General features: G+C 50.9%; 1 protein-coding gene across 1 annotated transcript in view; it reads right to left on the bottom strand.

Annotated features, from left to right (window-relative positions):
- Nucleotides 1-12,111, bottom strand: part of LOC146812812 (alpha-2-macroglobulin-like protein 1) — a 761,857-nt gene that overhangs the window by 119,244 nt on the left and 630,502 nt on the right. Inside the window, exon 30 of the mRNA XM_085615204.1 lies at nucleotides 11,413-11,628. Coding sequence (XP_085471330.1) covers nucleotides 11,413-11,628 — 216 coding nt within the window. The remainder of the gene's footprint in view (nucleotides 1-11,412; nucleotides 11,629-12,111) is intronic.

Genomic DNA, 12,111 nt, shown 5'->3' with positions numbered 1-12,111 from the left:
GGCGGATGTGCTGGGACATTTGCCTCTCACATGTCCTTCTTCGGACGACCCCTCTTCTTCCAGGGGGGGGATCCTCATGTGCAGGCCTCTGCAGTACAGGGGACTCTCCGCCAGAGTCCTCCTTCCTCCCTGTGGCACTGGCAGATGGTGTTGAGACAGATGTTGTGGGCACGCAGGGGGGTGTGGACAGGTTGGTGTTGATCTGGCGGAGGCATTGTAGTATGTCCCGATGCACCGCAGTAAGGGCATCCCACTTTGCCTCCATGCGGGCATGGTGGGCGACCTGCTCGTGTTGGATGTCCTTGAGGATCCCCACTACCTGGCCAAATCCTCCGGTGCTATCCTGGTACGCATCTAAGATGCGTGCCAGTTGGGGGTCATCATGCAGTCCAGACCCCTCTGCGAGGCGTGCCCTGTGCCTCCCACCCCTCCCAGCACCCCTCTCCACACGGGCAGGACCAGCGGTGGTACGCACAGGTGACCCTGGGACCCCTTGAGTGGTGTTGCTGGTGGTGTTGGGTGTAGCTTCCGGTGGTCCTGTGTCCCTGTGCTGTGGGTGTTGATTGCCCTTGGTCTGTCCGTGTTGGCGGGGATGCCCTGTCGGTGTCCAGATGCTGGAGGCGTGGGTACAGGGGGGCAGATGTTGCTGTTGCTGGTGCTGCATGATGGCTCACACCGGAGGGGCCAGGTTGGTCGTCGTCATACGAAGAGGACAGTGATAGAGTCAGACCAGAGAGCTCAGTGTCCAACAGAGTCTGGGACTGGGTATCCTCGTCATTTGGCACTGGGTGCCCAGCACGACCTGTGTTTGGAAGAGACACACAATGTGATTTATGTTTCTACATGCATCGTTGGTTCACAAACATGAGATTTTCTACTTTTCAAACAGATGCCTGCCTGTACACTGCTTTTTCCCAGCTTGTCACAGACAGATTTTGATGTTATTGTTGGCCATTTGCCAGCATGGCCTTGTGCTTCCCACAACAGAGCCCAGTGTCAGACATCTTGCCGGTCCCTTCCCACTCCCTGTGAGGTGAGTATGTTTCAGGTTGATCTTGCTGGGCCATGTGGGTGGGTGTAGGTTGTCTGTGACTGCGTGTCCCATAATACTCTTGGCTACACCCCCTTCCCAGCATGCCTATGCTTCCTCCCTCTTGACTCTGCTTCCCTGTGAGGGGGTGTGACATCAATGGCAAGATGGCTGACTGTGAAATCCTGGTGTTTGTTTGGCTACCAGTCCCAGCATGGCCTTGTGCTCCCCACAGCAGGACCCAGTGTCAGCCATCTTGTCAGTAAGTTTCCACTCCCTGTGATGTGGGCATGTTTCAGAGAGGTCTTGATGGGCCAATCAGGAGGCGGAGCATTATCTGTGACTACAGGCCCCATCATGCTTTTGTCTACACTCACTTCACCTGCATCCCCACTATTCCTTCCTGACAGTCAGCTGCACTGTGAGGTGGTGTGTTTGTGGTGGCAAACTGTCTTGCTGGATGTATTTGGCTTAGTGCCAGTGGCTTGCTCTATTTGTTTGTAGGTTGGTGCATGTCATGACACAGTCCCCAGTTACTATGAGATGGCAGGTATTGTGTTTGTGTGACTGGCATACACATCTTGGGTTGATTATCTATTGGTTAGTGTAGGCGTACTTGGGGTGCATGGTTTCACTGTCCCCTTGCCACACAATCTTGGGTTTGTTGCTTGTGTACTCACCAGTCTCTGGGATGTCTGTTAGGCCATGGACGCTCTCTGATGGTAGGATGTCCCGCACCTTCTCCTCCCAGGTCCTGAAGTAGACTGGTTTGGCAGGAGGGCCACCGCCGGTGCGCTGACTTCAAGGCGTGATCTTTCTCGATGAGTTTCTTGACCCTCCTGCGCACGTCATACCACCTGTTCTGGATATCGTCCTTTGTGCGCAACGTTGGTGCTTGTGCGTTCACCTTGTCCACAATCCTCGCCCACAGCTTGGTTTTCTGTGAGATCGGGGTCCTTTGAACCAATGTACCAAACAAATGTGGCTCTACTCTGATGATCTCGTCTACCAGCACTTCTAACTCACTAACTGTGAACTTTGGATTCTTCTTTGGAGGCATGGTGATGGGTGGTGGTGGTGAGTGATATGTGTGTGAGGGTGCAAGTGACGTTGGTTTGGTGTTGGTTTTGCTGTGTGTATGTGTGTGTGCTTTTGTATGAGGTGCTGATGGTGTGTGAGTTGTGTGATGGGTGAGTTGTGAGTGTGTCTGTGGTTGCTGTGTACTGGTGTTTGCTGCTGGCTGTATCTCCTGTTTGCAAAGGATGATGGTAGTGATTGTAGTCCTTTATATAGTTGTAGTTGTGGGTGTGTCTTTGTCCAATTAATTTGTGTTGGGTATTTATTGGCTTAGTCATTGCTTGTTTGGTCCTTTTTTTGTGTTTTTTCCTAAGTGTTTTGTAGGCATGTTCATGTGATGGAAACGGACGCTGCTGTTGTCTCGTGCGGGCTTCTCCGCCTCGTTCACGCTGCCTGTCTTCTGTGTTTGGTAGGCGTTGTTCGCAGCGGTCTCTATTGCTTGTGTGCCGGGTTGTCTGTGCGTGTCGGTCGTGCGGCTTGGTCTCCGTGCGAGTCGGTCTGGTTTTACACGCATTGCATCGTACTGCGCTAATCGTGCATCGCGGGTACGGGTCGGTCGGGTTGATTCCGGGTTTGTGTCGGTCGGTGAAAATCGCGTCGGTTTTCCTGCCGGATCACTATTTTCCATACGGCTCAGTCGTACGGCTTGTCTTCCGTACGTGTCGGTTGTAATTCACTCGCGTTGCATCGTACTGCACGGGTCGTACGGCGCTGGTCCGTGTCGGTCAGTATTCGGCCCGGGGCCGTGTCGGTCGGTTCGTTTCGCGGCCGGAATCGAAATCGACCCCTTAGTGTCTTTCGTTTTTTGTAGGCAATTACTGGTTAAAGCATTCAGTGAGTAAGAGGTCAGCGCCAGCATTTCAAATAGAAACAGGAGTATATCCTGCTAATGGGCTAACAGTAACTCTCATTGGAAAATGGGCGTGTTAAAAGGTTATAATTTACCAGACCACTGAGAGGGCCTGCAGCTGGACATGTCTGGGGAAACACAAAGGTCAAACTATATGCTGGCGCCCCTTCTACCCACACCAGTTTGTTCAGTTTTAGGTGGACCGTTTGCGTCACCGTTGTGATGCAGCATGTCTTGAACAGGGGCAGCACAAGCTGCAGGTGCTGCCCCGCGAGGGCCGCCAGTGGTCCTGGACACTGAAACACTGCACCTGCTCCCCCAGGGTGACCTTGTACCTTTGGTGCCACCTGCATAAGCACAAAGCCTATCCCTGGCCCTGACGAGGACCTGTGAATGGATGGGTCATCTTCCACCCTGACGAGGACCTCTGAATGGTTGGGTCCTCTCCCACCCTGACGAGGACCTGTGAATGGATGGGTCATCTCCCACCCTGACGAGGACCTGTGAATGGTTGGGTCCTCTCCCACCCTGACTAGGACGTGTGAATGGATGGGTCATCTCCCACATCCATGCACCCCGCTGGCAAAATCGGCTCTCCACAGGAAAAGAGGGACACCCTACACACCACCCAACAAGGGTTTATGCTGGGACTGAGGCCTCTGGCCATTGTTTCAATGCTATGCAAAGAGGAGACCTCCTTTTTTAGAGACCTTCAAGCTACCACTCATCGAAGACAGACACAATTGGAACCCGAAGGCAATTGAGAACCTGATCCCCATGAAGAAAAAGAACTGTCTCTAGAGATGCGTCCCCTGCCCCAGTACGGTCAGCCAAGCATGGCCAAATCGAGTTGCCCACTGAAGGCAATCCCCACCACTTGCGCTACTTCACCCTTGGCCGCTCACCATGCCACGTGGGGGCCTGATGCTAATCCAGGCCTAGAGACAAGGTGCCACTACGGACAGTAATGCCTGCCAGTGTGTTTCCGCCTCCCATGCCTGCTGCACTGGGTCATTGCATGCTCTGCCACCACATGATGGGCACGCTTCACATCATGCCCCAGTTCCTCCAAGTGAATAAGCCCAACCTGTTCTGCACGTCAAAGCAACCCACCTACCTCTTAGGTCTCTCCTGTTGCCATACGGCTTGTGTTCCTGGGGCTGCCTGCTCATGAAGCTGACAATTACTCCTGCAGGCAATGATCAGCATCTTTGACCTGTAGTCCGAAGACTGGTATAAAGTGGCAGATCACAAAAAGAACAAGCTTTGGCCTAGCCAATAGGTCTCGCCTTTGGGACCTTATAAGTGTTTAGCCATGCAACACTTGATGTTGTTGCTCCAAGGATATTGTACTGGATAACTAAACACTTACAAGGTCCCAAAGGTGAGCGCTATTGGCTATGCCAATGCTTGTTTTTTTTTTTAAAGGACAAGCAGTGCTATCAGGCTCCGGCTGCCACTTAGTCCACCGCATCCCACATAGATGCTGCAGCCATCTTTGAGAGAGGTAGAGAGAGGTAGAGAGAGAGGTAGAGAGGTAGATAGGTAGAGAGAGGTAGAGAGGTGTAGAGAGGTGTAGAGAGGTGTAGAGAGGTAGAGAGAGAGGTAGAGAGAGGTAGAGAGAGGTAGAGAGGTAGAGAGGTAGAGAGAGTTAGAGAGGTAGAGAGTTAGAGAGAGGTAGAGAGGGAGAGAGAGAGAGGTAGAGAGAGGTAGAGAGGTAGAGAGAGAGAGTTAGAGAGAGAGGTAGAGAGAGAGGTAGAGAGGTAGAGAGGTAGAGAGAGGTAGAGAGAGGTAGGGAGGCAGGGAGGTAGAGAGAGGTAGAGGTAGAGAGGTAGAGAGAGGTAGAGAGAGAGGTAGAGGGGTAGAGAGGTGGAGAGGTAGAGAGGTAGAGAGGTAGAGGTAGAGAGAGAGGTAGAGGTAGAGAGAGGTAGAGGGAGAGGTAGAGAGAAAGGTAGAGAGGTAGAGAGAAGTAGAGAGGTAGAGCAAGGTAGAGTGAGGTAGAGAGGTAGAGAGAGGTAGAGAGAGGTAGAGAGGTAGAGAGGTAGAGGTAGAGAGGTAGAGAGAGAGAGAGAGGTAGAGAGGTAGAGAGAGAGGTAGAGGTAGAGAGAGAGAGGTAGAGCGGTAGAGAGAGAGGTAGAGATGTAGAGAGAGGTAAAGTGAGAGAGAGGTAGAGAGAGATAGGTAGAGAGGTAGAAAGGTAGAGGTAGAGGTAGAGAAGTAGAGAGGTAGAGAGAGAGAGGTAGAGAGAGAGAGGTAGAGAGAATAGGTAGAGAGGTGGAGAGAGAGGTAGAGAGGTAGAGACAGAGGTAGAGAGAGAGAGAGGTAGAGAGGTAGAGAGAGAGGGAGAGGTAGAGAGAGAGGGAGAGGTAGAGAGAGGTAGAGAGAGAGGTAGAGAGAGAGGTAGTGGTAGAGAGGTAGAGAGGCAGAGGGAGAGAGGTAGAGAGAGGTACAGAGAGAGAGGTACAGAGAGGTAGAGAGGTAGAGGTAGAGAGAGAGGTAGAGAGAGAGGTAGAGAAAGAAGGTAGAGAGGTAGAGAGAGGTAGAGAGAGGTAGAGAGGTAGGGAGGAAGAGGTAGAGGTAGAGAGGTAGAGAGAGGTAGAGAGAGGTAGAGAGGTAGAGAGAGGTAGAGAGGTAGATAGAGGTAGAGAGGTACAGAGAGAGATGGAGAGAGGTAGAGTGGTAGAGGGAGGTAGAGAGGTAGAGGTAGAGAGATAGAGGTAGAGAGGTGGAGGTAGAGAGGTAGAGAGAGAGAGGTAGAGAGAGGTAGAGAGGTAGAGGTAGAGAGAGAGGTAGAGAGAGGTAGAGAGAGAGAGGTAGAGAGAGAGGTAAAGAGAGAGGTAGAGAGGCAGAGAGAGGTAGAGCGGTAGAGAGAGGTAGAGGTAGAGAGAGAGGTAGAGAGGTAGAGGTAGAGATGTAGAGGGAAAGGTAGAGAGGTAGAGCAGTTTATCAAAATGCTCAGGTGCCAGGATCAGTTTTTAGGCCATAAAGCTGCGGGTTCACGTTTAATACTTTATTGGGCGATTAATTAAAACACATACGATATACTCAGTAATGTAGGCAAGCTGACCCTTTCTATGTAAAGGAGGCACTGCTCGCTCCTGCAGGCAAAACACTGTGGGATGTGAGGAATGCAGCTGTGGGGGGAGGGGTGGGGGAGTGTGGCTGAGAGCACACAAAGCGTTTCCCTTGGGGGAGCAAGCAGGGGCACCATCTGGTTGCCATCTTTGCTTTCAGCCAGATGCTCTAGAACCACACAGGCATCCTCAGAAATGTAGAGATATTGACAGAGGGGTTAGAGAGAGAAAGTTCACGGTCTCCAGAATTGGGATATAGGGTCGGTGCAGCACAAGCTCCAATCTCACAGGAGGCCTCCCTTGTAGATGCATTATTCTTCATCAAAATCACAAAGCCGCTGCATCATGTCCACAGCACTAGCCTGCAGCTCCTTTTGCTGCTGCTTACCTCTATGACGGAGAGCACGAGGCGTGATGGCACGCCAGATTATCTTGCCACCTACTGAAGGAGAGGACGGTCAATGTCTGCCCAAATGGTGCCCTGCTTCACTCTAGCACAGAAGCCCCATTGGCCTGACTACAAAGACCACTGAGAAGAAAGTTGAGGAGATAGTGGCCCGAGGGTCCATACTAATGAAGCTAAACACCACTCCTCCACAGAAAAAGAGAAGGGAAGAGTCCTAACAGGGCATCTGACCAGGCTGGATCACACCTAAGGATTACCATGTAATAGACTCAAGAGCAATCAGAATTTGGAGGCCTTACGGAGAACCAGTAGTTAGCCACATATATGCACTACACCGTGTCTACCCATAACCCCCACAGCAATTGTTCATACCCCATCACTGGCTACCTTACAAACCATGGCATTCACGCTGAAGGATCCCTGATCCCTTGCTCGGTAGTACGGCGGAACTGTAAAGATGAGGTCCATAGGTGAAGAGGATTCACACTCCTTTATTATCAGCCCCATGAACCAAGCAGGTAAGACATATGCAACACAACCTGCTGCAAAGGGTTAACGTATCTAACAAACCCACATTCTATACGTCATGCAATGACTTGACAGAAGACAAACAGAATGTACATATACCAAAGTTCTTTAAATGACTAACACATTACCACATGCACCATGCATGCAATTACTTTGCATGCCTTAGCAAAGCTGTCTTTATTATGACCACGTCTTTTCCACACATGGCCTTACTACGCATGCCTTTACAATGAATATCGTTGTAAAGGCATGATTGGTAATGGCATGTGAATGGTAAAATTGACACCCCAGCCCCTCGTCCTAAAACCTGGCCCCCAGCCCTGAAAACTATCCCGACCTCAGCACATGAAGCACTCCAGCCCCCTGCCCTAAACTCCAAAACAGGCCCCCAGACCTTAAAACACCCCCAACCTGAGTCCTAAAACCAGCCCCTAGCCCTAAAAACAGGCTGACACCGGCCCTAAAAACACCCCAGTCCCCCACCCTGAGCCCAAAAAATCGCCCTCAGCCCTAAAAACTGCCCTGACCTCAACCCTGCCCAAAAAACTACTCACCAAGCCGCAGGCCGGAAGGAAGGAAGTAGAAAGTCTGGGCAGGAAGTTCCCAACACCTCCCACCCCCCACCCATTTGCTCCAAGTCCAGAGCGCTGACTGCCTTTACCACACATATGCCTTTACCACCTTTACAACAAACATCATTGTAACCGCATGCGTGGTAAAGGAATATGTGTGGTAACGCTTGCGTTGTAATGACACGCGTGGTTCTGACATTGTTATTAATGCTGTTTCCCACCGTGCTCCGGCTGGATACATTCAGCACCAGTGACTCACAGATGCCATGGTCCATTTTTGAGACTGCATTGACAAGCAACTAGGCAGGGGATCATCTGTGGTTCTGCAGTGGCCTACTTGCAGCACACGCACGGTCCAAGCACAGACGACAAGCAGTCGCATCGCAACATGTCCAAATCCCCTCCTCACTTGAGAGGGAACTTTATTGCTACTGCACAGAAGGAATCCAGAGTTATATGTGGCCAGACGCAGTTCGTTTAAAAGCCTCACAAGCATTCACTTTGTGCAGTGAAGTGAAACAACCAATGGAAAAGCATGACTCTAGCAAGTTTCCTGATGCACTGTCCGAACCTGTGACATTAGTTACAAATGGCCCAAAGCATCAGCAAGGTGGACTCACTCTGTATTCTCTGGATATTGTGTATGCCATCAAAAGACTTCTCTGCATTAATCAATCATGCGCATGTAATACTATACAGGTGTGTGTTTGTATGAGTATCTGCTCAGAGCAGGTGGTAAGTGTATGCGGTAAAACAGTATAAAATAGGGGAATCTATGTTTTTACTTTTTTATGTTTAAACATTTTTTTATTAATTTTAAAAACAAAATAGCATTACAGTTCATTAACTTATCCCATTCCGTCACCCCACCCCCTAAGCAGGGAGAGAGATGTGAGTCACGCCTTGTGCAAATAAATATAAATCCATACATGACACTGGATCACTTAAACAGCATAATTGGTACTATCTCATCAAATTACAGCAGATCAACATCACAGACATATCTAAAGAGTATTAATTAACTGTCCCGGGGAGGAGCCAAGATGGCGACCGGAGCAGACGCTTGAGCGCCCGGCTCCGCCGGCCCTTGGCCTCGGACTATCATCCTGATTCCTATCCTCGCCGATTTTCGAGGTGCAACGTGCGCGACGATGCGCTGACCGCGCCGCCGCTTTCCCGGAGTCTGAGCCCGCCCGGATGCCGGAGCTCTTGGTGCCTTTGTTCTCCGCGCTGGACCCCTGCTCCATTGTGGCCTTGGCCGGCCCCCTGGAAGCGCCGCAGTCACTGGACCCCCGGCGCAAATCTGAGCCCCGCGGCCCCGATCCCGCCTCACACCACGGACTGTCGCCAGACGAGCCGGGGGAGAGACGCCCGGACACCTCCCTCACCTTTCAACTGACGGGCTGGAGCTATAGGGTAAGCCCCGGTGTGGCGGGTCTCCTGCCCCGCTCTGTGGCCCGCGCTGTGGAAGGCTGCAGACCCCCTTCTTCTATTGCCTAGTCGGCTGCAAAGAGAGTCCGAGGGAGGGGAAGCGACTGTTGGCTTTCACCTGTTGCGGCGCAGACCTGCGGGGAATTGCCTCCTTGTTACGACCCCCCCCTGGCCACTGTACCGTCCAGCGGTAAAACATGGCGTTGATTGCCTGCTCGCTGCTGGGGGGTGATGCTCCGGTCTCGCCCGTTGCCCGCTTCGCCCTCCCTCTACCAGACTCCAGCTCCACAGTGCCGTCCCGGATTGCTGCTGATGTGGGGGCGCAGCTTCCGCTGACATGCGGCTCCGTTCTGGCTGCCCTGCGGGACTTTCGTCTGCAATTGTGTGTTGGCTTGCAAACGCTGAGTGAGCGGATCGACTCCATACTGTCGGCTGCGGGTCGTGAGCGCCCCGTTTGTTCTCAACAAGACGTGGGTCTGCCAGTGCTTCTGTCCTCTTGCGGGGACGCAACGACTGGGTATAATCGTGCTACACTGGTGTCTGCATCTGGCTTTCCCGGCACCCAGGATCAATCGATCTCCTGCTCAATTGTAGACACTTTGTTTCCCCGTTCATTGCTGCCTGCTTTGTTGTTGCCTGCCTCACCGCGCCCGCAAGAGTATCCAGCTGAGCGACACCTGACGTCCTCGAGGAACCGTTCACGGTGGCCTACGGCTTCTTTTATGTGGAACTCCTGTACGTTACAGGCCAGGTCTGGATTTTATATGGTGCACAAGGGGACCTTAATAGATGATCGGCGGCCATTTTGTGACTCTACTTCTCCATCTTCTCCCAAGCGGCCATATTGTCTTTGTCTGCACGGGCTGCGGGGCCTTCATGTGGGGGCTAGTCTAATCTTACGCCCGCGATCGGGCCAGGGCTAGATTGATTTCTATCACCATGGTTTCACGGATGGACTGGCCTGGGACTGGAACTGTCTGCATATGTTGTGCGCACTCGTCGCGATTTGTCTGCCTTCATTATATTGTTGTGACACGTTATCTTCACACGACCGCCTTCGGGCGTAGTGGGTTCTCAGTGTGTGGAGACGTAGTTGGCCGGTGGTTTCGGGCGCTCCGAGGTTACGTGGGCTCCTCCCCGCTTTCTTCTTTGTTTTCTTATTTTCTTTCCTTTATTCCTACTTTCCCTCTTGTCTATATTTCGGGTTCATTGGGCGACAGGCACTATGCTGGGGGGGGGGCAGGCCGTAGCCTCCGCATTGGTGTAGGGTGGGGGGGTAATTTACTGTTTCTTTTTAGTTCTATGGGCCTTTTTCTTCTATGTCTCTGCGCTGTCCTTGTTTCCGATTCGGGGTCCGGGTGTGGGGTGGATTGAGTGGGGGCGGCTTTGGAGGGGTGCGTATTTACTCATGTGACTATCCTGTTATATAACTGCATCGCCTCACTGTCTGAGATTTACTATGGCTGTTTTTAATGATGCTGCTGCTCTCCCGTGTGATGAAGCCATCTTGCGGACTCGAATCTCCTTGGTTCTATCCTCTACTGACTTTTTTCTCGATAAAATTATTTTGAAAACCTTAAAATTAACCTTCACTTCTCCTTCCCCTGGTGTCAAGGATCTCTCCAGTGTATAACTCCTGACTCGTTGCTAATCTTGACCATTGATGCACAGGGGATGTAATGTTTGTCTCAGTGCTTAACTGTTTTGTGGCCGGCCTGATGGTTGTAGGCCCGTATTTGTTCTTTTAATATGCACAAATAAAGGTTTTTTAAAAAAAAAAAAAAAAAAAAAAAAAAATGAACTGTCCCCTCTGCATCCTGTCCCAGTTCAGGTTCTCCCATTTCATGTTGTATCCAGAATCTGCTAAGTCCCATTCCATCCTTCCTCCCTGTCCACTCCATTGTAAACCAAACTATGGTGCACCCCACATTTAACTCGTACCCACCAAGCAAATTCCCATAACCATTGCTTTTGTGTGGGCAGTCGTTTGGGCATCCATCTTAGTGCTACACACTTCTCTGCCACAGTGAGGCCTAGTTTCAATACTTTCGCCACCTATTTACTGTGCTTATTGTGGGTCATTAGTCCCAGTAAGCACATCTGTATCATTGACTGTATTTGCAATTCGATTACTATTCCTAAAGACTGAATTACTTCACCCCAAAAGGCACTCACACGCGGGCATGTCCACAGCATGTGAATATAGGTTCCCCGTGTTATTCTGTGTGAATCTGTGTTGTTACTGCCAGAAAAATAGGAACCAGAGGTTAATTCTTCTTTCCCTGATGTTTAGGAACAATTTTACAGCATGAAATAATAAAATAATTCCAATGCACTGCAATTCATAATAAGAAGTTATGTGGTAAACCCAGACATGTGTAGATGATTACTGCTGCCGAGATGGCCACGCGTTTCCACCCACCCCTCCAGGTGGCTTCACTTACCCCTACATAAACACAACCTTGCCCAGATGCAATGACAATGTATGCTCCAGGAATCTGTGTCAGTGTGGCTTTTTGCAGCAGTAACCGATTTGCGTTATTCACGGTGAAGCTAGCTCTGAAGCCTTCTGGGGTTATAACCAACACGGAAGCCACTCCTTGGACACTGTATGTTATGGATGCGTACTTTGCAAGGGCTTGAAGTGCCACCACGGTGTCCTGTGGAAACAGAGAGAGAAATTACACACAAGTGTATGGTGTTTATTTACAAGACTCTTGCGTCACTTATAACATGAGACAAAGTGACGTACCGGTGGTACAAGGGGCTTGTAAATTAGACCCTGAGTGCATTGTTTTCTGCCTGTGGACAGAGCAGTCACTATAGCCTTATACCCCGCCATAGCGGGCTGTACCGGCCATTACAGGCCCGCTTCAGCTCGGCTCGGGCCTTTAACAATGGAGCAGGATTATACTGGCCGGTATAGCCCAGCTATGGAGGGCTATAAGGCTATTAGAACATCCTGCCACAAAAGGGCTGAATGTTCTAACAAATAACATTAAGGCCTCTCGAGCCCGAGGGGATTTATATCCCCATGTGCTCCGAGAGGCTTTTGTTCACAGCAGCAGCTGTGAATGGAAAAAAAACATTAGAATGTTGCTCTGCTGGGTTCTACCGGCCCGTAGAAGCTCGGAGCACTGATT

Source organism: Triturus cristatus, chromosome 7, assembly GCF_964204655.1.
Source record: "Triturus cristatus chromosome 7, aTriCri1.1, whole genome shotgun sequence".
In the NCBI taxonomy this organism is placed as follows: domain Eukaryota; kingdom Metazoa; phylum Chordata; class Amphibia; order Caudata; family Salamandridae; genus Triturus; species Triturus cristatus.
Note: the sequence above shows the minus strand (reverse complement) of the source record. Positions and strands in the feature narration are given on the sequence as shown.